At 36.1% G+C, this 27,343-nt stretch overlaps 1 protein-coding gene across 1 annotated transcript in view; it reads right to left on the bottom strand.

Annotated features, from left to right (window-relative positions):
* The window catches only part of LOC132844609 (cadherin-22), a 105,195-nt gene that overhangs the window by 37,209 nt on the left and 40,643 nt on the right, over nucleotides 1-27,343 (bottom strand). The window contains exons 5-7 of the mRNA XM_060868232.1: nucleotides 20,671-20,858; nucleotides 17,722-17,978; nucleotides 7,243-7,379 (exon numbers count right to left, since the gene is read on the bottom strand). Of these exons, the coding sequence (XP_060724215.1) occupies nucleotides 7,243-7,379; nucleotides 17,722-17,978; nucleotides 20,671-20,858 (582 nt within the window). The remainder of the gene's footprint in view (nucleotides 1-7,242; nucleotides 7,380-17,721; nucleotides 17,979-20,670; nucleotides 20,859-27,343) is intronic.

The following is a 27,343-nucleotide window of genomic DNA, read 5'->3' as shown; positions in this document are numbered from 1 at the left end:
ATAGGATTTGGCACTCGCTGAGCAGTTTGTCAGTGCTACTGCCAAAAGCAAAGCGTTTCCAGAGACAGCATCTCAAGTTACTCTGGAAAGAACTCAATGAAAAAGGGAAGTGGATGATTTTTCCAACAGCAAAACTAAATTCCCAAATTCCAGAATTCCAAGAACGCAAACAATTCTCAGAGCACTCATAAATTTCACAAAGCAATGACATGGTTAACCTCTACTCCTGTTTAAAATTAAATTTAAATAACATTAAGGGTAAACTTAAATAGTCATATGAGCCTAAGACATTAAGGAAAATGATTTCGGCAGATTAAAGAGATGCTGCACAACTAAATTCCCAAATTCTGGAACACAAATGATATGGTGATATGATGAACACATGGTGGTGGTGTGGTGTATACTGTAACTCCTGACTTTTCTTATATGATACAGCAACTGCAACTGACCTTTAGCTGTCATCCAGCATGTTGGTTTGACTGACAGAATCAAATTGAACTGTTTGCCGATACCAGTAAATGTGGCCTAATAGTTTAAAAGCTAGAAGGAAGAGATTCTAAGTTTGGATTTCACTGCTCGTTTGTGTGTTTTAGTATTTCCATTTACAGAATTTAGCAGACATTCTTTTCCAGAGTGACTTACATTTTTCTTATTTCAGTTTATACACCTGAGCAATTGAGGGTTAAGGGCCTTGCTCAGGGGCCCTGCAGTGGCAACTTGGTGGACCTGGGATTTAAACCAGTGACCTTCGGATCAGTAGTCGAACACCTTAACCACTGAGCTACCACATCCCACGTAGTATGTGAGCGATAGAGAGTGAGAGGGAGATAGAAAGAGAGTGACTTTAAAACACTTTTCATTTCATATCTTTTAAGAATCAAAACCCCAATGCCAAAAAATATCACACCCATTAACTGACATATTTGCTTCTCTTGCATCTTTTAATGTTTCGAACAGTGCTATATTTCCAGTTTAATGGTATTATGTAAGCAATGTTAACACTTTCTACAAATGTTTCTACAAATACTTTTTAAAAGAACCAGTATATTAAGATTATGACCATAGTATTTACAGTGATTAGATTTTAGTATAGCACTGTTCTTTTTTACATTTACAGTGTAATATAAACACAGTCAGTGTACCTATAAAAAACATCTACTTTTATAGTATTTCCCAAAAAACACACAGAGGTGGCATTATGAGGCATGCACAGAAAACGATGATAAAAGTACAAATAGTGCCACGATATGAGCTTGTAGGTAAATCAGATTATAGCAGCCACCATACAACAGAGTAATGTCCAATTGAGATCCATAGATCTTTAGGAAGATGAGGTTGGTAGGCAGTTCTTCTGTTTAGTGCTCTTTAAAAGTGCAGATTTAACAAAAAAAAAAAGGAAAAGCATATAAATCTTTTTTATTTTTCCCATTAGTACAAAAATATACATTGATGTGCCAAAACATTATGACCACCTACCTACCCAATATGCTATTGGTCTTTCACATGCCACCAAAACAGCTCCAACAAGCTAAAGCATGGACATGGAATTTAGCAAGTCCTGGAAGTTGCAAAAAGATGCTATCCTAGATTTGACTTAGATTCATATCTGGAGAATGTGGAGACCTGGGCAACACTATGAACTTTTTGGGTGTCATGAATCAAGCTTGATATGTATGAATTTATCTCTAAATTATTTGTATGAGCATTTGATATATGTGAAAATCCTCCTAACTCAGGAAATAAAAAAACAACATTTGTATCTTACTCATGCTTCTATGTGTGAGTAAATGTACACTTAGGATGGCTAATGAATAGAGCCTCAAATTGATCGACTTAATTTCGAGGAATTCTGCACTTTTAAAAGTTGATTATACTGTCATGCAGAAATTTCTTATTTATAACACATTCATAGCAATTTTCATACAACCTTATACACAGCAGCACAATATATCAGAATATAATAATACAGAATATTCAATATATCTCAAAAACATATCTCATGCTAGCTGACTAGATCAGGGACTAAGAATGGTCATAGAATAGCATGTGTCATATTAACATCCAAATGAATAGCTGAATCTAGAGTTTCTCATCAGAACATTTCCCAGAGCATTACACTCCATATACTGGCTTAATTTCTGCTATAATTTCCCTAGGTAAGTAGAGTACAAAAATTGCAACAAGGTCCAGTTCTGATACTTGCATTTCCATTAGAGGTGTTTTTGTTGGTTTGAAGCCAACACCTTTCTTGGACCACTATTTGTATGTACTGACTACTGCAGACTTGAGGCACCCTACAGGCGTTGCCATTTCAATGATGCACTGACCCACTGGTGTAGTCATGACACTATGGCCCTTGTCAGAGACACTCTGGTATTCATTCCTGCCAATTTCTCTAGCATCCAACACATCAACTATAAGAACAATCTGTTTAATAATTGTCTAACATATTCCAGACCTCGACATACACTGTTATGAGACTCGTTACGAGTCATTGTTATTAGCTTAATCTGTGACTGGTCATTTTGATTTGTCTCATTTATGTATATCTTTGTATGTACTGTATGTAGTAAACACATATGACCATGAATGTCATCAATTTCCCAAGCTATGTATCTGTCTAAGAGGTTTTCATTAAAAACATCTATTAATCAAGAACTACTTCCCAATTTCTGGTGTATTGAGAAAGCCATACTCAGTCCTCTGAATGAAACCTCTGATTGCCATTCCAGGTTTTTGAACATGGGGAGAAAAATCCTTAGGGGAGTTTAAGAATGAAGGTCTTCTTCATGTATAGGAGTGTTGTAAGAGCTATCCACCAAGCTATGAAACCCAATTTTCCCATCTGCACTGTTGTAAGAGTTAGGATGGGCCATCATTCTGTCAATCACTCAGTTGCAGATGCTGCTTTTTTTTTGGAAAACTTGACAGTGTCTCCTATATTTCTGATAGAAATGGTTACATAGTCATCATAGGCTGTGAATTTTACAGGAATCATGACTGGGAAAATTTCAATAATAATTCCATGTAGATGTCTTCTAAGTTAACACAATAAGGGCTTAATTGAAAGACCATGTAACAGCCCTAGAAATGGATGACCTTAAGTTCTTAGAACAGAGCTATTACTTCTCATGTTGTATGTATATATTCTAATATGATTTAAACTTCTCACTCACTCATTTTCTACTGCTTCTCCAAACTACCTCGGGTCACGGGGAGCCTGTGCCTATCTCAGGCGTCATCGGGCATCAAGGCAGGATACACCCTGGACGGAGTGCCAACCCATCGCAGGGCACACACACAATCTCATTCACTCACGCAATCACACACTACGGACAATTTTTCCAGCGATGCCAATCAACCTACCATGCATGTCTTTGGACCGGGGGAGGAAACCGGAGTACCCGGAGGAAACCCCCGAGGCACGGGGAAAACATGCAAACTCCACACACACAAGGTGGGGGTGGGAATCAAACCCCCAACCCTGGAGGTGTGAGGCGAACATGCTAACCACTAAGCCACCGTGCCCCCCTTGATTTAAATTTTTGATATAGAATACAAAAAGTGCACCAAAACCAAAAGCCGGTTTAAATATTTACAGATAATCTACTATGTTGCAGTGTTTTTCTTGTTCTAAAAAGAGAAAGCAAGTGCTTTAGTCTTTTGTTTTACTTTTAGCATAATGTTTTAGCAGAGAAAGGTTTTCAAAATGATCCCTTGTGTGATAATGTATATCTAACACACCTGAATAGTATTGATATAATGTTTTTTAGTATGTTGGTCAAATCCTTTGACAATAATTTCCAATCTAGAGAAAAGGCACTTTGTTGCAGTGCTTTAATTTAAAAGCTTACCTATTTTTGGTAATTCCAAAAAAAAAAAATTTGCCCTCTGAAAACTCAAGGGAAGAGTCACGTGATCAATGTACTCTATTAGTACATGATAAAATTCCTGGGCAATTAAGCATCAAAAAGTTTTACTCGGCTGCCACAACATCCTGCCCGGGTGATTTTCAGCAAATGTCAGATGTCACCAGTTGCCACAAGTTCACAGGTCTCTGACTGAAAAAACTTAAAAGACAATCTCAGATGCCTGGCTTTCACATTAATCATTTGTGCCTATGCTGCCACAGAGTTTTTAAAACTAAAAAATGTTTCCTTTGGCTTGTCTCTCTTTTAAAGAATAGGCGGTATATGTATATACAGCATAGTTTTATATATTTATATTTAACTTTTCTATAGCTTTTTCTCATATACCACCACTGACAGTTGGGAAACCAACATCTTTTCTCTCTTCAATAGTCTCAGAAAAGGTAAAAATAAAGGAGTGATACAGAAGTAATCTATTATTAAAGTGCCAGTGTCAGTGACGAGATCCAGACAGTTGCTGAGATACAGTAAAGAAATAAAATGATAGAGAATTTGGTGACATAGAATTGCCAAAATATCTGCCCCGGGGTGCAAGCCTCTATATAAAAGTAGCCTAGGCATTCCTCAGACACTTTGAATTAACTTTCAATTACTTGCACTGTCTAACCCCTTGACAAGAGTCTCCCTACAGATCAATTAAGAACTTCAGAAGAATAAATGTGAGAACCCTTCATGGTTCCTACCTATATTATGGTATAAGGTACATTGAAAATCTCCTCCCAGTAAAATATTGAGTCCTAAGGCAGCTGGGAACGATGCTTCTGGGCAAAAATGAATAAATAATTTTATTAATGAATTAATTAATTAGTTTGAAAAACATGTTCATGTCCTACGTTTTGATGTTCGATGGCTGATGTGTATCTATACACACACAGACACATTCCTGAGTATGTATGTATTACAGTCATGACATAACCTACTGCTTTTTAAATACAGTTTGCTGAATTTGTGTATATATTTAAAAAAAAAAAAAAAAGAAACTGAAATCCCCAAGGATGCATCTTCCAGCAAACTGTATTTAAAAAGCAGCAGGCTGAGTATTTAAATATGATTAAAACCATACCACAACTACTATGTTTACAGAGTGATATCCAACTTGTTTGGTTATACATGTCAGTGTTAATCTTTCACAGAATAAAAAATGTAATTAATTAAATAATGCACTTTATTTCTATGTCCCTGAATACATTCATACATAGAGACCCAATGTTAAAAGATGTCATGAATGTAACACATACATAGTCATGAATGCGTGTGTGTGTGTGTGTGTGTGTGTGTGTGTGTGTGTACTGTATGTGTGTGATACACATCAGCCATAACATCCAAACCAATGACAGTGTGTTCCCAGTATGCAGTGGTTAGTGCCTAGAATGAGCAACTGGTGAACCAGGGAGTGAGTCATGGGTACCCAAAGATGTAATGCAAGTCTGATGCTCTGAGCAATGTTCTGCTGGAAAACCTTTGGTCCTGGGATGTACAGTATGTGAATGGCATCACCTACCTAAACATTGTTGTAGACCACATGACAATGGTATTCCTTACTATGGCAATTACCCTGCCTCATTGCAAAAAAATCTCAGAGAATGGTTTAAGAAACATGACAAGGAGCTGAGATGTTGACTTGTCCTCTAAATTCCCCAGACCGATCAAGCGTCTGTTGAACACACTGTCCTATGCCCATGGAGGTCCCACCTTGCAACTTTCAGAACTTTCAGGAAGCATTCTGCATTCATTCAGCAACATTCTTGCCTCACTAGGTCAGAAGCATTTAGGTGGTTCAAGGGGGACCTACACAGGCAGTTGGTTTTAATGCTAGCGTTGATTTGTCATATTTAGGTTTTGTTTTTTTAGAGATAAACTTTTATCCCTCATGGCGCTCATGAATGTTTGAACAAGTGTTGATCTCCAGCGTTGACTTTTTAGTGGTTAATAAATATACAGTATATAAACAGATTGGGAAGAGTTTGGGAATGACATTTTAAGGTTTAGTCTATACTGGCTTTTGATCATTATCTACAGTAGGATGTTATTTAGCTTTCCAGCACTTTAGTATCTTGATTTATCCAATGAATTTAAAATATTTAGCAGCAGAGCCTACCTGAAATATCTGTTTACTCACTGTCAGATTTTTTTAGACTAAACTTAGTGACACTTCCCTGAAGCTTCTCTAAAGATTATCTTCAAATGTGTCTGTGCAAAGAGATGTGTTAGATCCTAGTATTTAAAAACCTCTTTGGGCTCAGTCTCTTCTGCCATGGGTGCTGGATCAGCAGGTTCACTTGAAGCAGCAACTACAGCACTGCTTGTGGTCTTTATACTATAAGCCGCACTAGTAAGTCCTGGTGTGATACCTGGCATCAGCACTCAGCAGTGTTCATTGCGGTTTGTCTCTGTGAGTTGATTATTTCTTTAACCTTTAATTTCTGTAGCATCACCACCATTATTACTATCCTTATTTAGTCTCTCTTTGGCCAAGAGACAAGTCTTTGCAGTTTGACAGCAGTAGAACAAAAACAAATTCATCACTGATTTTAAAGAATGTTCCTCTAAATGACCAATGAAATACATTTTTAAAGAAAAAAAGACTGGTTTATTTATTCTAGCTGCCAAACAGTATGCAGGCTTACTGGGAACAGACTTTACTTTACAATGACTCTAACAGCATGCACTTCCCGCTTTGTCAAGCCGTGTCAATGCTGAAATACAACCCAAATTTGTCTCCATTGTTAGATATTTTTGCTGACAAGGTAAAGGCAACAAACCCTCAGGGACCCTAGTCACTATTTTAAACATTATACCAGAATGAAGTGGACCATAGAAAACAGAGTGCTCACTCACACACTTCACCCAGTCTTTTCACACATTCCCCTTCCTTCAAGGGCTAACATATTTGTGTGACATAATGTAGAGCTTAAAACTTTTGTCTCTTACTATATTAGTTCCAATGATGCACATCTAGGTCATAATATTTCACAATAATATGCATTTATTTATGTCTGATTTATAGCTATTCAAATATATGTTTATTAAAAAATACTGAATTATCACTAGATTAACAGTCTGTACTTTTGACTACAGACTGAGATCTGCTTAATAAATTCATATTTAAGTCAAAGAAAAAAAAAAACATTTAGTTTGAGCTACCATAGCCATTCATTAATATAAGTTTAATGGGTTTTTAAACCATAACTACCCTTTCTAAAATGCAGATTTAAAAAAAAAAGGTATGTCTTTTGCCATCTGTTTATCCAAACTGAAATGACAGGCCTTAGGCTATAGCATGTATCACATTTTGAAGAAGTACAGGACGTACCTGCTTCTACTGCTGTCACTGTGATGTTGTGCCAGCCTGCTGTCTCCCTGTCCAAGAGCTTCCCCAGAGTGATTGCACCAGTCACTGCATCAATGTTAAAGATCTGCTCCTGATCTGTGCTCTGATCTATTGAGAATCTAGGCAGAGGGCAAGAGATGTCAGTACTTGTATACATTAAAAAATAAAATACAGTAATTATTTATGTGAAACCTGAAAAAAAAAAATCACAGTTTATTTTAATTCAGTTATGAACCTTCAATTGATTAATTATTTTAAAGTCAGCCACAACATGAATCTGTATAACTAGCTACATTTTACATGTTTGAACTCTTTTGTACATAATGTACAGTATAATGAAGCTAAATTGAGGTATTTATCACAATGGCTTTTCAGTGTAGTTACATGTGGATTTACACTGTTACACTGGATTCTTTGACCTTTTTATCTGACTGCATCAGCTTATTCAAAAATGGTGGTTCCTGTAACAATACTGTATCAGAATCTAGACCTAGGCTAAGTTTATCTCTTTTAGATGACAGATAAAAATGATCTTGCCAAAGTCTATGCCTAAAAGACTGCAGGAGAACATGCAGGATTTATCCACATATATGAGAAGTCAAACTAATTGGAATTTCTGATTGCGATTTCAGATGTTTTGTTTAATTTGTGTGTTGTTCTGCACTAGGGAAAAGTTAAAAATTATGTCCTTGTAGGACTACATAGCTTCTTGGAACTTCTTGACTCATCGAAGGGCAGGATATCCATACAATTCTTGCATCTACAACTTTACTGGGACAGGAAAGGACACCTGGTACTAAACACCTTTGCTCCAGCATCTGTGGTACTTTAAATGTCACCCTATTATGCTAGGTATTTCCTGGCTCTGCAAACACAACCCACACATCTGCTGGAAGATACTGTTTGATCTTGGTATCAAACTAGGGTTGCCACCTTCAATACAGAAAAATAAGGGATGCCTGCCGCAGCGGGGGCCACACCCCTCGGGGCCACGATGAAGTCCCGATGGCGTGCCAGTGGTGGTATATCATAACTTAAAACATGTATTCATAAAAATATTAAGATTGATACCAATGGACATTATAATAAGATATCTGCTATTGAAATCAGTGTGAACAGATGCACTCAGTCTCTCACTATCACAACTTAAGTGGTCATATTGAATACACAGCTATGACAATAATAAATATACGCCAACAAAGTGTGACTGAGAACACAAAAAATAAGCTTTTGGAGGAACTTGTGAGATGTGAACCATATTTTATTAACTTATTAAATTAACAGATCCATAACTTAGTAATTCTGTCACTCTGACTCTGTCAAAAGAACCGACGAGGCGGCATCCCGCCCTTCTCTGACTCTGTTTGGTCGTGATTCACGGCCCGTAACCCTAAAACAAACCAATCAAACCAACGATGGCAACGAGTATTACTCAATCAGGGGCAGAATAGGACGCGTCTCCACACAATGTGGACCTATGTAAAATACGGGACAAATTTTTTGCCTGTACAGTAAATACGGGAACGATTCCGTATTTCACGAGACGAGTGGCAACCCTATATCAAACTCATGTCTAGAATAAAAAACTCCTAGAAGCACTTATGTAAAGTTCTTCTGAACAAACACCTGTTGAGATCCCAATACAATATCAAGATGTAAAAGAGGTTTTAAATAGCACTGTCACATATGTTTGCTCCATAATTCTAGTAAAGTGTGCTCTTCCAAACATGCTTTAGGCCATACCCTCTATCCCTGGTAGAAAATGTGGCCATGGAGTACATTTACAAAGCACTTGCACCGTGATATGTCAGACCATCCAAATTGCCCACTGTTCCTGGGACCTGTGGGAAGAAATCGGGGAGGGTTTCCTCCCTTGATTTGATTACAGGAGACTAAATAGCATTACTGTAATGTACCCTTTTCTTGTTTTTATAGAACCACCTACATTTGAACAGTCATTTGTTATGTTCATATTTCGCAATTGTTCAGACATTTCATCATTTTGTATCAACCAAGGAGTAAGAACATGAAGACAGATACTCTTTTTCAGCCATCCTACCCCTTTCTGTATAGTTAATGACATTCAATGGTACATTTATGAGAAAATTCAGAAGCACAGGCCAATAACTGTCTGGTCAACAAGACCTATGGACCCCTCAACCAGAATACCTTGTATTACCTTGTGTTACATGCATGAGCATCAGTTTGTTCACATACAGTATGTGCTTGTCTACTTGCTGCCTTGTGCTCTCTCTCTCTCTCTCTCTCTCTCTCTCTCTCTTTCTCTAAGCCTCTATTTCTCTGCAACTCTATGACCGATTGGTGAACAGGATGTCAATCATCATTACCACTGGAACAATTAATCATGGAGATCCAAAATGGAAAGAGTCTGTTCTTTATAGTGAGTACAATGGCAACAGCAAGCCAGTTGTTTGGCTCACACACACACACACACACACACTGATTTTATCTTTAATGTTTACTTTTGTTTTGTTTGTTAACACTTACATTTGTGCTTGATTTTGAGCTAACAGTGCTAACTGATATCTGCTATTTGTTCTGCCTGGATAATCACATTAATGTCTCTTATGTTAGTGTTATATTGTTATTTATTCCACTGCTACACATGACTTGGCTTGTTTTGTGGAAATGGAGCTGTATTTAGTTATCTGCAGGATGGAATTGGAGGCAGAGTAAATTCAATTCTGGGAACTGGAACACAGTACAGCAAAGATTGTATAGTCCTAGTATACTTTTTCCAATCAGACCCCATAAAGTCCTCCTGGTAATCTTCACTGTCTGGGCCACTTCATCCCATATTTCCTCCTTTTGAACCTAAGGCAGAGACATTCTACCACAGATACTAGCCACTGGTATAACTAGGCAGATTGTGTACCTCCATTTAAAGAAGAAAAAGCAGATACCTGTTTTAGTATCTTTGAACATATTGCAACTATATGTTCAAACTGAAAGCGACTGAAATATATTTGGACTCACAGATTGTAACGCAAGTTGGTAGGAAAAGCTCGGGAAGTTTGTGCTTCACTATCTTTTTATGAAATTGTCCATTATGAAACTGTTAAAATTGGCAATCCAGTTCTTACAATCTGGTCCTTGAAGCACATAGTCTGGACCATTAAAATGCAAGGTCACAAACATTGTGTGGAGTTTGCCAAAATATATATATATATATATATATATATATATATATATATATATATATATATATATATATATATATAATTTGATTAATGGTGTTTGATTTAAGAAAAGTTTAATTTGTTTTACTAAATGAATAGAAATTCTCTGCCTGAAGCTGCTACAAACATGTTTATTTTACAATATTTAAACAATATTATTATTTAAACAATATGTTTATTTTTTTGAACATTTACTTTATATGAACAGACCTTTTATAGAATCCATATGTTTTGTCACAGTCTTGGTTTATATAAGACTGCCTTTGCATCCAGTAATCCTGATTGCATACATTTTTAAAAAATTGCATACATTTAATCATTTTAATTAGCTTAGAAAATAAGTGTGGAATCTAATCCACTAGTTTTCTCAACCACCACTATTAGTGCAAAATAGCTCAATCTCTAGCAAAGAGGACATAATGCAGCTGATGTTAGTCGAGGACAGCTTACTCTGACTCAACAAGCTAATTCCAGACGGGAATTGGTGTTCTAGTGATGTTGCTCCTTACAAAGTTGCAGTTTTAATTGATAATGGAGTTTGTGTACATGGTATCCTAGTTTGTAGTAGAAGGGACCGTGATTCTGTTTGTTTTTACCATCTACATATTGTCATCATGTCCATGGGTGATAGTTACTTGGTCTGGAAATTTGGAAATACAGTAATTACTTATGTTTCTTGAGCATTTCATTGGGCCTGCTTTAAGGATGGATGTAGCTCATTATTACTGATCCATTTGCTCCATTATTTTCAATTCCATTGACAGGAGCATTTGCACAAGATTTAGTTACCTATTTAGGTCCTTTATTCAAGACAAAGTCTGGGAATCATTACCTGTTAACACTAATGTGTATACCAACTAATTTTTCCAAGGCCATGCTACTGCATAAGATCTCAGCTTAAGTTTGAGTCCAATCTCTGTTGAATTGTTTAATTTTTTTATTTCATTTTTTACTATAGAACAGGAAACTAACTTTCTGTGTAAAGTATTTTCTCAGGTTCTGAATTCTTTGATGATCCATCATTCATCGTTCAGAACTCTTTAGCCTGGAGACCAGATTTTGGTCCTTTTTCCAATCCCAGGTTCTTTTCTCAGCAAACTGAAAGACACAAGCTGTTATTCAAACTTCTTCACAAAAGCGTGCATTAACATGTTGCAGACTTATCATGCTTATAACCCTACTGCCGAAACGGTCATAACAGTCATGCCTCCTAATAGTGAACTAGAAGTCCAGATTGTACCTTAGCCTTGCGCTACACTGTCAAACTCTATGTTTATGAGACTTATTTTTACTTTTATCCCATGAACAGAAGAAGGACATTTTGACACAAGATCTCCCTTCCTAATTTAGTGATGTCCCCCTCAAACCAATGTTCTACAGCAAGATATATGGGTAACTGTAATGAAGCCTCTTAAATGGTACAGATATTGAGATAATATGACAAAAATAGCTGCTATGAAGATAAAAGTTGACTGTTTGTTGGAACATGACTTAACTAAACACAGCTCAAGTCCTTGGAGCTCTCCTTGTTTACTCATTCTCAAATCCAATTCCACATTCAGTATAGGTTCTGTACTGACTACAGGTGGGTTAATGAAATTAGTTTCTGATTGTTTTCCTTTGGCAAGATTAGATGACTGCATTGATAATGTTAGCCTTGCCCACTTTGTAAATAAACTGGATCTCCTTAAGGGCTATTGGCAGGTTCCACAAACTCCCCCTGCTTCTGAAATTTCAGTATTTGTTACACCATATGGTTTCCTGCAAAAGACAATAATGCCCTTTGGCTTGAAAAATGCTCCACCTACTTTTCACGGTTTGATAAATCAAGTTTTAGTTCATTTCAGCTAATTGCAGTAGTTAATTTTATTACTCTAGCCCAGTCATTGCAAAAGTTAACATAAACCAAACAAAATGGGGAAAAAGCTTTAAATAGTTACTACTGCAATTTTTGTAATATTATTTGTGAATGGTTGCTCCCATAAATTCCTACTTAGTCCTGTGTGGACCTGCCAGCATGCATTTAGTAGTGTCATTTTGATAGTGTTAAGTTATAGGTGGATGCTTGGTAAAGTTCCATTGGTGCAGGAGCAGTGCTGATCTAAGAGGACAAAATGGGACTTAATAAATGTTGACTAATTAGCATGAGATATGAAAATACTACTGAGTAGTCAAAACTATTGAGAGGAAATTCTAGACCAGTTACTAATGTTTTCTTCTAAATATAATCAGAAACAGAGACTTGGTTGTACTTTATTGTTGAAAATGATAACTTAGACATTCACCACAAATGCAAGCAAATTGGCTGAAGTGCACCTAGGTATTTGCAAACATGCTTGCTCTTTGAAGGTAAGCATTACTGTGTACATGTCTATATTTGTCTGCTTGCTGCTTTTTGCTCTCTCTCTCTCTCTCTCTCTCTCTCTCTCTCTCTCTCTATCTATCTATCTATCTATCTATCTATCTATCAGTATCTCTCTATCTGTTGCCTGTATCTGCCTGATTGTTGAACCTGGTGTTAATCATATTTATAAGGAGGACACACACCCACCCACATACACACACACACACATTCATATGCTTTACTATACTTCTGTGCTAAGCTTCTCTGCCTTTTTTCTAACTGTTTTATGCTTTGTTACTGTTATTATTTATTATGTTAGTGTTGTATTGTTGTTTGTTCCACTGCCACACACTGCTGTCATATACAGTAATATAACATAGTCACATAGGGTAAGTTGGCAGGCCCTACCACTTAAAATTTTGTTGGGGTTTGTTGAGAAGTAGCTAGTGTTGTCTTGGAACAAAGGTTAAAGGGTAAAATACAAAGTCGGACATAGAAATGTTTTTATGTTCTTTCCATTGGTGCATTCTGTTATCTCCCTATGAGGAACACCTGGTACATCAGTTCTCTTCAACTTTCCACTTGTTCAAAGTGTTTTATAAGGGCTCATCTGTGTATGGCTTGTGCGTACTGTAATAAACGTTGTGAGCATACACATACACTCACACTACATTCCTCAACTGCCCAGCTTTTCAACATCTCCAGTTCATATAACTAAGTGCACTACTCCTCTAGACCAAAAGGAACACCTTATCCAAGGGCCGTAATGCCTGAGCTCTCTGCTTAGTTTTGTTCAGGTCATCCAGAAGAGATCAACTCCAACCAGAAAATGATCCACACATAATATGTAGGATAATGTGTCCTTTGATATACATAGTTTTGTTTCCTCCTGCTCTATCTACTGTGGAGCCACCTCTGCTCTAAGCTAAGGTCCCAGAAACTGCTTACAGTCAAACATGAATGCCTGTGTTAAGGAAAACTGGAAAAAATTATGGCTCTTAATGAAAAACCTATAATTCCTGTAAGAAATCAATACACTTAAAAATGTCACATATGAATTACAATTTCTATCCCAATATCTGATTTCTATGTACCTTTGCTGAAATCTCACAGCTGAGTAAGGAGGTTCCAAAAAATAAATAGAAAAAAGGGTATGGGGTAGTGTTAATTTTGTCACCTATTTTTAATTTAGTCTTAGTCTTGTGCCAAATGTCCTTGTTAGTTTTAGTCATATTTAGTCATTCACATATCTTTTTTTGTTAGTCAAGTTTTAGTCGACTAAAAGTCTCGTTATTTTAGTCTAGTTTTAGTCAAAAGAAAACTCAAGGTATCTTAGTCAAGTTTTAGTCGACTAAACGTCTCTTAATTTTAGTCTAGTTTTAGTCAAAAAATTGTAGTCTTTTTTAAAATAACACATTATTACTGAGATTATTACTGATAAACATTTCGGTAAAAAAAGTGTTTCACATATCTCAAACATTGGTTAAATGTCATGACAAAATACACTTGTTGAATGATTTTTGTTGAATGCAAATGTTAAACGTGTCTGGTTTTCAATTTCTGATTTAGGAGACACATACACAAATGATTAACCTGTTCTAACCTGAATGTGTGGGTGGTTAGCCTTTAGATGTCGTTTAAGGTTGGTGGTGTTTTTCCCCGAAATTCTTTGTCCGCAGTGTTTCCCGTCAGTTATGATGACACATTCTGACTTTTTGTCAGTATCATTGTACTTAAAATGTGACCAAATATCGAGCATCTTCCTTCGACCTAGCATGTCGTCGTCGCTCGTCACTCGTGTTCGCTTTGGGTGTTGTGTGTTCAGCAGTTTCGTGTTGCAGCCACAGGCGTATGAGACCTGTAACTTGAGCAACAGCCGCAAACTCGTTCTGAATATTTTAAAGGCGTAACAGCTGATGAAAAAGCAGAGACAATTGTAGACGAAAATGAAGAGAGATTTTATCTTAGTTTTTATTTTATACAAAACATTTTCGCCTCGTCTTTTTTCGTCAACAATAATGCATGTTCATTTAGTCTTAGTCAGCGTTTTTGGACAGTGGTGCAGTCTTGTCATCGTCTCGTCATGAAAAAAAAAGGTTGTTGACGAACATATTTCGTCTCGTCTCGTCTGATGAAATTAACACTAGTATGGGGTTTGGGTTTTAGAAGCTGTCCTTTGGCTGTGAGTGTGGTATAGGGGAATGAGATAGCTATGAGCCAAAGTTCTTTTCATTTACATGAGCCCAATAAGGATAATTTAACTTTCAAGATAGCCATGGGAGCAATACCGTTCATGCGTATATGCTAGCTAACCTGCATGGTACTGCTAGAATCTTTACAACATCTGGAGCTCTTTTATCTCCATATCATGCATTTTAATGGAGCTGATTTACATTATGTACATGTACTGTATGTGTGAGTAATAGGCTTTGTGGTCAGTATTCATCTTTTATTCCATTAGAGCTTTACCTATCACTGACAGCTAAGTCAGAAAAAGCTGGGTCAATTGTATATGCCAAAGAAAAAAATACGGTTTATCATTTTTAATAAAGAAAGAATGTTCCAGAATAAAGATAATTGAAACTCATTAGCCTTGTCTTGTTGTCTTTAAGGAATGCATACAAGAAAAAATTTACACATATCTTACATCCCATTACACATTTACATGCTTTATAAGGTCCTTTGCTCAATTTGACAAAAAAAGTTATAAATGATTTTAATAAGTATTTTAAAAACAGACAAGTCATGATAAGTATGAAAATAAAATATGTAGCTAACCCAAAAACGATTTACTAAGAATTACATCAAACTGCACGTCCCAGACAACCAACTATGAGTACTGTATCTATCAAGTTATATATGTTGTGTTGTTGTTTTGTGTTCCATAGTCTTCCGTGCGATGAAATTTTTGGACCTCCACTGAGACAAGACTGACTCTGTGAGAATCCTGAGACTACAGATCTACCAGGCTCCAGTTGGACTCTGTGATACTTGTATATTTGTAACCACACCATCTAGTGTCACCCATATGAGGATGGGTTCCCCTTGAGTCTGGTTCCTCTCAAGGTTTCTTCCTTTACCAATCTAAGGGAGTTTTTCCTTGCCACTGCTGCCTGAGCCTCCTCAGACTTGCTCATTGGGGACAAATACATATACACACATACATACATTCATACATGCATACATACAGTACATACACACTGTGAACTATATATATCTTGAATTTATATTATATTAATTCTTTATACTACTCCTTATGTTTATCTTTTGTTCTATGTTTATGTTCTGTAAAGCTGCTTTGTGACAATGTCCATTGTAAAAAGCGCTATACAAATAAACTTGAATTGTGTGCGTGTACTTGATTATGAATCGGTAAACAATATTATGCAAGTAACAGACTTTTTACTATTGTAGGTTACAACTTATCACAACAAGAAGAGGCATTGAAGCATAATGCAACACCTACATGTACCAAAATTTAACATTTAGAATAAAAGTTAAAGTACAATAACTAGTAATAGTCATAAAACGCTAGATGCAAAAACATGTCTTGTGCTACAAATGTTTTGCCTGTGGTGTTTCATTACTTATATCACATATAAAAATATGGATGGCAATGTCATTATTAAAAGTGATCAAGCAGACGTAAATGCAAAACAGTAAATAGACTTGTCATCATTAGACTACTGTAATTTATTTTTATGTCTGTGTTGTTTTAAAACCCTTCTTAAGACCCTTGAACAAGTTAAGACTCAATTCTATACTGTTACATTTGTTCCATAAATAGGTACTGTTTTTGCTAATACTGCTACTATTAAATCGAGGCCTAGAATACAAATATTTTTGTCAGCTAACTGACAGTGGACATGATGATGATATTATTTGGTTAATACATTAGGTACTGTTTCCCTCCAGTCAGTATTGACACCAGTAGTGTCACCCCAGATAATATTGGAGTAGCTATGAACTACTGATTTTCTGTTTACTGTTTTCCCTGCTGAAACATGCCCATGGAAGGCTAATAGACATCATGCTATCATTCATACTATTGATGGACATCTAAGATAGCTGCTTATGTTTTTTCTGTCCTGGGGCTCTGAGACACACTTCCCTGTCTGTCAGTCACTATGCAGAGGCAACATGTATAAGAATAACAGAAAACAAAAATCAGGAAGCAAAGCACTAGCACTAGCAAACTAGCACTGCTTAATTGAGTAGAGAATAAGACTTGGTTTTAAGGTGGAAGCATGAATTTATCCCATGAAAGCAATTGCAGAAAAGACTGATGTTCCTGCTCATTATGATTGCATAGGTTTTTTGTTTTTGTTTTGTTTTTTTGAGAGAGAGAGTTTTGGGTGGAAGGCATGGAACTGAATGGAGGAGATGAACTCATAGGTGAGTAAATCTAGAGCAGGGAAATAGAATGTAAATGGACTCATGGATTAGCACTGGAAAACCCTGACTGATGTAGGGTATTATCTCAGTAAGCAGCTTGGTAAGTATACTGTATCTCCAATAAGGTGTCTTGTCAACAGTGGAAATATATCCTTATCTAAATGACCATGGACCAGGGGCAGGTCATAAATAAACACCGAACACACAAACACACAAAATAACAATTTCTGAATATATGTGTTTTGTTCACAAATAGGAACATTTTAACAGCTCTAATAAATCTGCTGAATTCTAAAAACACTACATTTATGTGGATTGATTTAATTCAATTCTAATTCTCAAAGTCTAATAATACATAATAACTAATGACTAATTGTTTGTATTATGAAGATCATATAATAGATAGATAGATAGATAGATAGATAGATAGATAGATAGATAGATAGATAGTTAGATAGATAGACATGTTTTTAAGTCAGGCACTACACTTCTCCAGTGAGATATATGACAGAAAATTAATACCTAAGAGGGACATTATCCACGTCTGGGTCCCTGGCTGTAACAAAGCCCACAAGAGCCCCTTGTTTGGCATCCTCTTGTACTTCCATAATAGCTCCATTGGGTGGACTGAAGACTGGAGGTTCATCCACATCTGACACGCTGACTCTGACAATGGTCTGGTCCCGGAAGGAGCCCAAGTCCACGAAGCGTGGATCCACATGCTTATTCACTGCCTCCAACACCACATTATGAGTGCGTTTCTTCTCAAAGTCCAGAGGCTACAAGGAACAGCAAACCAAAATTTAAAACCTTATGAAATGTGTTTAGAATGACACAATTGGGATCTAGGTTTAAATTACATTATGAATTAAATGCAGTGAGTTATTCAGTAACTAGAGAAAACATTATAGCTGAGCTATTTAGGTATAGGCATTAGGATTGAAAAAATACTGTAAGAAAATGTGATTTCAAAGTACGTATTCTGACATTTTTTGGCAACATTGTTATACACTTTATAGGAAAAACTGTATGCCTGCTTATACAGTTATCTATTCAGCCAATCATGTGGTGGCAGCACAGGTCAAGGTTCAGTTAATGTTCACATCAAACATCAGATTGGGGAAAAATATGATCGATGTAACTTTGATCATGTGGCATGGATTGTGTTGGTAGATGAGCTGATTTGAGTATTTCAGAAACAGCTGATCTACTGGGAATTGCAAGTACAACAGAGAATGCATTGACTGAGCAATGGTTTTGTGGGTGGAGCCACCTTGTTGATTAAAGCAGTCACAGGAAATTGAGCAGATGTTTGGATGTTGTAGCCCCTTCAAGCTCACATGTTTACTAAAGTTTGTTGACAGTGGAGTGTCTTGATGCTTTTTGTCCTAAGATGCCCTCATGTCTGCGTCACCTTCTGGCTCTTCCTTTTAGTAATGCTGCCATAGCTAATCTTGCTAGAGTCTCCGCTTGTACTCTGCACACAATCTACATTGTCTATAACGATTATGTGATCATGAGCATAACTAATATCCTGTGTTTATCTCTCTCTAAACGTACTCTTAACCTTCTAGTCTCTCTCTCTCTCTCTCTCTCTCTCTCTCTCTCTCTGTTTAAAACTACACATTCTACTCCTGAGATACCAGTGTTCCTGACCTGTTCTGTTCTCTGGACCTGACTGATCCATTTTAATGCCTTATATGTGGTTGGAGTCCTCATCACTTGGAGGTCAATCACTGAGGCTGAGGCTTAGGCTATCCATCTATGTATCACTTAGAAACCATGAAAAGAGATTTGGACTGCAATTGCCACAATCAGTTGTGTAATAAAGTCTCCATCAGGGAACAGTTGATGACTTCAACAAGACATATTTCAAGTTATTACTAGAATGAATCTACTGGTTACGCAATTGCAATTTTTGACTATATAGAACAGTTATGTAAGAGAATTCTTTTTATAATAGCAATCTCTGGTGTCACCCAGATGAGCATGGGTTGCTTTTCAAGTCTGATTCCTCTTCAGATTCTCCTCCTTACTGTATATCCCAGGGAGTTTTCTTTGACAACATTAACTCAATATAATCATTAAAATCAATACAAATGTTGAATGTATGTCCTAAATTTATATATTACTCTAAAGTTGTTTTGTGGCAATATCCGTTTTTAAACTATACAAACTTTAAACTATACAAATTAAATAGATTGATTGAGCTTCTGGTGAATTGGGGTACAATAGCAGATGACCAGAATCAAGTACAGCTTTCAAGTATAGGACAGTTTCTCCCCTGTCCAGTTTCCATGTGTCTGATTCCTGTTCTTGGCAGAGTGAGATTTGTGGTCTTCTGCTGTTGTAGCTGATCTACCTTAAGGTTGTTCTGAGATGCTTTTCTGCTCACCATGTTTTTTTTATAACAGTGTTTATTTGATCAGAGCTCATACTCTACCTATTCTGAAGTTCAATGTGAACATTAAGTGAAGCTCTTGACCTGTACTTGCATGAATTTATGCATAATTTATGCATTGTGCTGCTGCCTCCTAATTGGTTGATTGGATGTACTTAAAGGCAAAGGTTTCATTAAAGATCAGAAACAAATCTAAAAATACTTAGCATAGGCTGAGAAATCAGAAAAACAGTTTTTAACATGGGTTAAAGGATTGATATGCCAGATATCTTAACAGATTGCTCCCAAGAACGCCATACTATCAGTATGGGGGTCAGAGCAATGATATGACATGGAGCTGCTTCTCTGTAAAGGGTACTGGCATATTACATGTCATCAAAGGAAGCATGAATGAAGAGATGTACATAGACACATGTAAAATGGAGAGTTTAATTTCTTCAGCCAAAAAAACTGACTCTGGGGAGAAGATTTGCAAAGACAACAATCCCAAACATACAGGAAGGCCTTGTATGGCATAGTCAATGTCCTGACTTTAATTCCACAGAATATTTATAGAAGACTTTGCACTTTTCTGTCCATGAGGATTCCTCATAACCTTGGGGATTTGAAGACAATTTGCTAAGAGGAATGGGCCAAAAATGACCACAACACTGCAAACATCTATTTATATCTTAGTGTAGAAGCTGTAATTTCCAGCAACAGCTTTGCAACAAAGTACTATTGATGATAATTTGTTGTCTACATGATTTTTCCTTATCAGTTTAATTTTTAGTCATATCTTTATGCTAATGACTAAATACTTTTTTGTAAAGTCAATTGTCAAGTCCAAGTAGATGTATGCATGTTTTATGAATATAAAAAACTATGAAAAAAAAAAATCCATTCTGTATAAATATATAGTACACTATTCAAACAATATAGAAATGTTTTTAATACTTATACATTTTGTAGCCTATATTTAATATAGAATCCTAAATCTAAAATAGAAAATGTCAGTTCACCACATGTAGGTTTTTCCCACATCTCTAAAGATTTTTTTCTCCATATTGGAGTAGCTTCTCAGAGTGTACCTTCTTGATAATAATGATGGCTTCTTGTGTGTCTGTGTCAGTGGAGACTCTGAAGAGCTCTCCTCCTTCCTCGTCTTTAATCAGGTAGCTCATGTCCGTGTTCTCGCCCATGTCTGCGTCTGTGGCCATCACCCTGCCCACAGATGTGCCCACTGCCATGCCTTCTAGAACTGAAAACTGACACATCTCTAATAAGCAGAGGGAGAAAAAGAAACAGACAGAGAGCTATAAATCCAGTAGGCATACACATCTGCGTTATACATGTGAAGAATGAAGATGCCTTGTATTATCAGATATAATACAATGAAATTGCTTTTTTCACATATCTCTTCTTGTTAGGAAGTTTGAGTCAGTGTCCAGGGTCAACCATGATAGCACTCCTGAAGCAAAATGGTTTAGGTATTTTGTTCTATGGCCCAATAGTGTCATTTCTAAGATCTAAGGCATGAACCCCTGAACTTTTGATCAGTAGCCCAGAGTCTTAAACACTGAGCCACTAGTGCCCATTGGTATGGAGGGGACTGCCAAGCTGGGAGAATTTGTAAGGTGTGGGTCTTTATAAAGGCATAGCACATTCTTATATTAGTAGGAGAGCCCATTTTGTGCTGTCTTAATAAAATACCTTTTGTGCTTTAGAAATAACACTGGTCAATTTTTAAATGTGATGCTTTGAGGACATTATATTTCACAACACGGAAGTCACAGCTTGCATGCTGCTGCTTTGAATCGCACAAAATAGCAGTTTTATTAGTATTCGGTACAACATTTCTGGCTGAGTGGAAAAAGACATCCGTTTTATTTAACTATGCTTTTTAAGAATCCCCATGTAGCATAAACAATAACAAAATAAACAATAATAAATAAATTGAAAATAAAATTACAACTGTGCTTCAGCTATCCCCTCTTGGTGAAACACCTCAAGTCCTGTTAAGAAAGCTGCTATTAGACAGCTATTATGTATCATTCATTATTTTTTGTAAATGCTTTAATAATTATCTTAGTAATAATACAAACATTGCTACATATACAGTAAGTAACACTAGTACAATCCATAAAAAAAGACCTGTATGGATGTTAGAACATCAAATCTGTAAGAGTGCATCATGTACACTGACTGTCCTCTTCATTAGGAACAGCATTACACCTGCACTTTCATGCAGTAATCTACTGTAATTGACCATGTACTGTAGGATCAGTGCAAAGCAAAAGTTTCAGTTTGTCCAACTTGCATGAGTTTGTACCAATGATAGCCTAAGATTCCTGATCTTGGCTGACAGGAGTGGAACCCAATGTAGTCTTCAACTATTGTACCCAAAATATCTGAGATGCTTTTTTTGCTCACCATGTTTGTAAAGAGTGATTATTTGGGTTACTTTGCCCTTCCTGGTCATTTTCCTATCACATCTCTTATCAACATGGCATTTCCACTATCACAGCTACTGTAGTATTCTCATAAATTCTGTGTAAACTCCAGAGAGTGTCATGTGTAAAAATCTCAGGAGATCACTCACTCATTTTCTACCCCTTATCCGAACTACCTCGGGTCACGGGGAGCCTGTGCCTATCTCAGGCGTCATCGGGCATCAAGGCAGGATACACCCTGGACGGAGTGCCAACCCATCGCAGGGCACACACACACACACTCTCATTCACTCACGCAATCACACACTATAGACAATTTTCCAGAGATGCCAATCAACCTACCATGCATGTCTTTGGACCGGGGGAGGAAACCGGAGTACCCGGAGGAAACCCCCGAGGCACGGGGAGAACATGCAAACTCCACACACACAAGGCGGAGGCGGGAATCAAACCCCCAACCCTGGAGGTGTGAGGCGAACGTGCTAAACACTAAGCCACCATGCCCCCCCTCAGGAGATCAGCAGTTTCTCAAATACTCAAACCAGCCCAGCTGCTACTAACATACATGCCATGATCAAAGTCACAGAGATCATATTTTTCCCCCATTCTGATTTTTGTCTGATGTTCATGAACGTTAACTGAAGCTCTTGAAATGCATGCTTTTATACCTTATGCTGTTGCCACAAGATAAGGAGGTATACAGGTGTTCCTAATAAAGCAAGTGAGTGTCTATTCTATCAAGATTAAAATCTACAATATTACTTTGACGTTCTGCAGAGCAAAATAAGCATTCTCAATTAGATCGCCAGGAGGGAATGGCCTAAATGTGGGCTTCTCTGTGGTTAAGAGGAAAATGGAGAGGAAACAAGGGGGCTATTGAAAGGAAGAAGAAGAAACACTGGGGACTGGAAGCCTGAGTCACACACTCTCTTCATTGTATTAAATCTAATGAAATAATGACTAGTGGAAAGATAGGAGTCAAAGAAAATACCGGAAATGGGTAGAAAAAAAATACCCATGTGAACTTCAATGTGTTTAATATACTGGAGTCTGATTTGAATTTCTTTTAACAGTCACCACCCCAAAACACACACACACAAACACACACACACACACACAGAGCCATACATGCCCCAGTTTTCCAATGGCTTTAACTAATATTAAAAGCTTTGCCCTCGAGTTCCACAGTGATATGTAAGCATGTAAGCAATGAGATTTCTCACTGACTTTCCAAATCCCCTCCTCTTCGAGCTCATATTCCAACATCTGTCAGTTTGTAGAGCAGACAGACAGGAGTGTTTGTGATGCCATTAAACACAGACCTAACAATCTCTGTCCAAAGAGCTTTGGATTTGACAAGTCCAGATATTCATTTATTCAGCCAGTCTAATTGGATCAGGCTGCTTGGTCCATAGCAAGCAGCATTAAATAGTGTAGAAATCTGTAAACTTAATCACATAAAGGTAGAGAGAAAACCCTGAAGCCCTGAGGTATGCAACTACTGTATCACATTAAGTGTTTGAAATATTCATATCTGTATTCGGATTTAACACTTTTTACAAATCAACTTATCAGATTTTTTAAGTATAAAAAATGAATAATTTTATAGCCACAGGTCTGATAAAAAAAAAAAAAAGTAGTCAGGACGCTGTTGTATTTTAACATGAAATGTCTTTACCTCTATTTGGATAAACGTACACAGAACTTTATTGGTGGAAAGTAGTGTCTTGTCATATTTTAGACAATTTAATGTAATTTACATTAAATATATAAACATTTGTTTTTGTTTTAAAAAAAAAACTAACCATTATTTGTGTTGCTTATTTATGAATATATTGCCACTAATAGGCCAGGTAAAGATAGAAATACTTAAGAAAATCTATTGGTACTACAGTATTGTATCTACTGATAAAGAAAATAAAAAGATTTGAAGTAGCTGTAGTCTACAGTAGATTTGTTTTTACTTTTCAATCATTAAATATAAACCCCACCACTATGCCACTGGAAACACTGGAAAATACCAGCAAAAGCAGCAGGGTCTGTGAATTCTGGCCCTGAAACTTTATAATTAGACTTAACTACTGAGTGATCTATTCAGATTTTTTTCCCCATTCACATAGTTATTATTATCCAACAAATGTAGTTGTCTCTTTAACCTACAAAAAGCCTAATTGAAACCATCATAACCCTTATCCAGAATTTACGAAGGACCACTTTATTTGAGCTTTATATCTGATGACTCACTGCTGCCCCACATAACAGGAAAAAACCTTCAGGATCCCAGTCCTGATGTAAAACTCTATTCTCAATCAGCTGTCTTAAGGCGAAATTTAGTAAATCAGAATAAAACTACGTTTTGACCAGGTGTTTATGTTCAGACAAGCAATTTGTCTTAATTCCATTTTCAGATACTGACAGACAAACATGTCATGAAGGTGAAAAATCTCTGACATTTCTTAAGATTCTTGAAATTAGAAGTTTTAGGGTTAGTATTAGTCTTAGAATTAGAACAACAATGTAATTAACGATGAACCAAAAATGACCTTTTTAGCTGCCACATTTCTAGTGAAATTGTACTCAAAGCAAGTTAATATTTACTTAACTTGGACTCCTGACAAAAAACAAGACAATTTTTCTGAAAATAAGCTTTATTTTACTTTCTTAGTTTTCAGTTTTTGCACCTTTTATTGATATTTTAATTTACCTAAAAGAATATATGATCATATGTATACACGTATACTGGTATTCTGGAAAATTTGTTTGTTTGGGTCCAGAAACATTATACTGTATAAGTATACTAAGAATACGACAATATACTTAAATAAAGTTTGTGTTTATGATGTCTTCTTTAAAAAATAAGCTTATTAACAATAAAATCTGACTGAATTTAATAAACAGAACAGGCAGCTTGAGCCAAAAGAGCAGAAGAAACTTGTATAATACAGTGCTGGGACACTGTCTTTTGGCAGCTGCAGCAGTTTGGCAGCATGCTGAGTGATCTCTTTGATGGCTAATTATATATTTCCTTAGTGGTTTATTGATGGATCTGCTCTGTGTTAATGATTTCAATGCAGTACTCGTCCCCGAGTATACCTCAATGACAAAATGTACTATTTTTATTCCAGAGGGCCTCGGACATAATTGTTCTTTTTTTTTTTTCAACTAGAGGTTTAAGTCAACAAACAGTTACATAAATGTTTTAAAGAATTATGGTGCTTAGAGTATTGCATATTTAATTATTAATTATTTTATTTATTTAATCCTTTTACTGGCAAATTAATTCTGGCGATAAATAAAACATATTTTGCAATATGAATGCGATTTATGAGACGAGCTATAACCTTCTCTAATTTACAGAAAACTCCTAAAAATTCTCATGTTAATGCTAATTTTACAGTAAGTCTATTTTTATTTCTCATTTAGACCTAATTCCCAGAGGAACATTTAGTCCTAAAAGTAGGCCCTACAACTGCAAAAACAAGCGCAAACCTAATTTAATTTTCTTGTCAAGATTTTAAACACTGCATTTAAAGACTAAGAGTTTTTGAAATGTTGTATTTCACTGTTGAATGTGGATAGACTGTAATGATTGGGGAGTTATAATGTATAATGACACTTACCACAACTATTAATTAATAGAGACCAACTAAGATCAATGTTTACACAACTAACTGCTGCTGAAAACACATTTGTTTTATGCAGTGTTGTATAAAGTATTAGAAAGCAATACTTGGATAAAAGTACAAGTATCGTACTAGAAAAAGACTTTGGTAGAAGTTAAAGTTACCTTTTAGAATATTACTCAAGTAAAAGTCTTAAAGTATCTGATATATACTGTACTTAAGTATCAAAAGTCATTTTCTGATATTTAATGTACTTAAGTATTTGAAGTAAAAGTAAAAAGAAAAATTTCAGTGATTTTCTGTAGGAATAAGATCAGGGGTGGTTCTAGAATTTAATTTTTAAGGTGTTTAGCCCTCAGTGAGAATTTAAAACAAGAAGAGTTTTATATTATATATTATATGACTACATAGTAAGCCAAAAGTTATGGTATTATTAAATGGCAAAAGTGGACACCAAAATTTTATGCATGATGTAATGTTGCCAGTCTTGAATCAGATCAGTTTATGTATGTGTGCATTCTCTACAAACAGTGTGTCCGATGAATGCAGTCATTAATAAAAAAAAATATTCACAAGAAAAAGACCAAATCAATAAATGTTATTTTTATTTAGTATTGAATGGATTGTTTGCATTAATATTTTGTTTGTGCTATCAACTCTGGTAATAAGAATAGTGAAATTTCACTGCTTTTGGTTGCCGTCTTTGCGGCTTTCCGACGATTAACGTTATAGATAAACGCCTCCAGCTCTGACTGCGTGTGCACGCTGCGCGTGCCTGTGCTTCTCCGTAGAGCGCGCGGATGTGCGTAATGCAATCTAGGATCAGTGTTTCGCCAAACCTCCCTTATTGCAGTCACACACATTTCTTCTGATTTTATTTTGTAGTAACGAGTAAGGAAGATGCTTAGTGGAAATATAACGGAGTAAAAGTATACATTTTATCTAGGAAATGTAGTGGAGTAAAAGTGAAAGTTGACATAAATTTAAATAGCGAAGTAAAGTACAGATACGTGAAATTTCTACTTAAGTACAGTAACGAAGTATTTGTACTCCGTTACATTACAACACTGGTTTTATGCCAAACAGTAAATTCTTTCTCAATGAATAACATTTCAATCACTGCTATAGATATTTCGTAACTAAATATTGACAGTGACATTTCTCTATATTGGCTGATGTATAGATCTGCATTGGTCAGAAAACCAACCAGTCCTCTTAGATTATGCACTTAAATAAACAGAATTCAAAAAACTAAGTTTAATAGAAGTAGTAAGACATAATAAGGGGTAATAGAATGTGATGTTGTATGTAGTAGCATGATATTCTTGTCATTAATACAAGCATGTTTAATTCAATTTCTTAAGACTTAATGCATTGGATTTTTTTGTCTCTAGGTTTACTACACAACCCAATATTAAATCAGTGACCAATCACTTTTGTGAAACAAACCATCATCCATTTTGATGGGAGAGACTCCTCCCTTGGGAATGCTAAAAAGTTACTTAAAAAAGCTCAAGCTTTTAAAGCTTACTAAAATTACTCTCATCAGTTTCATGCCTAGGTTTTAAGAAGAAACTCCTAGTTAGGAACTTTCATTATAATTAAGCTTTTTTTTTTTGTAGCAGGATTTTATATCTTGAGGTCATACACCAGAACAAATGCATGAACAAAGCTGTTTCCATATTCCA

The sequence above is a fragment of the Tachysurus vachellii genome, chromosome 4 (genome assembly GCF_030014155.1).
Source record: "Tachysurus vachellii isolate PV-2020 chromosome 4, HZAU_Pvac_v1, whole genome shotgun sequence".
Taxonomy (NCBI): Eukaryota; Metazoa; Chordata; class Actinopteri; order Siluriformes; family Bagridae; genus Tachysurus; species Tachysurus vachellii.
Note: the sequence above shows the minus strand (reverse complement) of the source record. Positions and strands in the feature narration are given on the sequence as shown.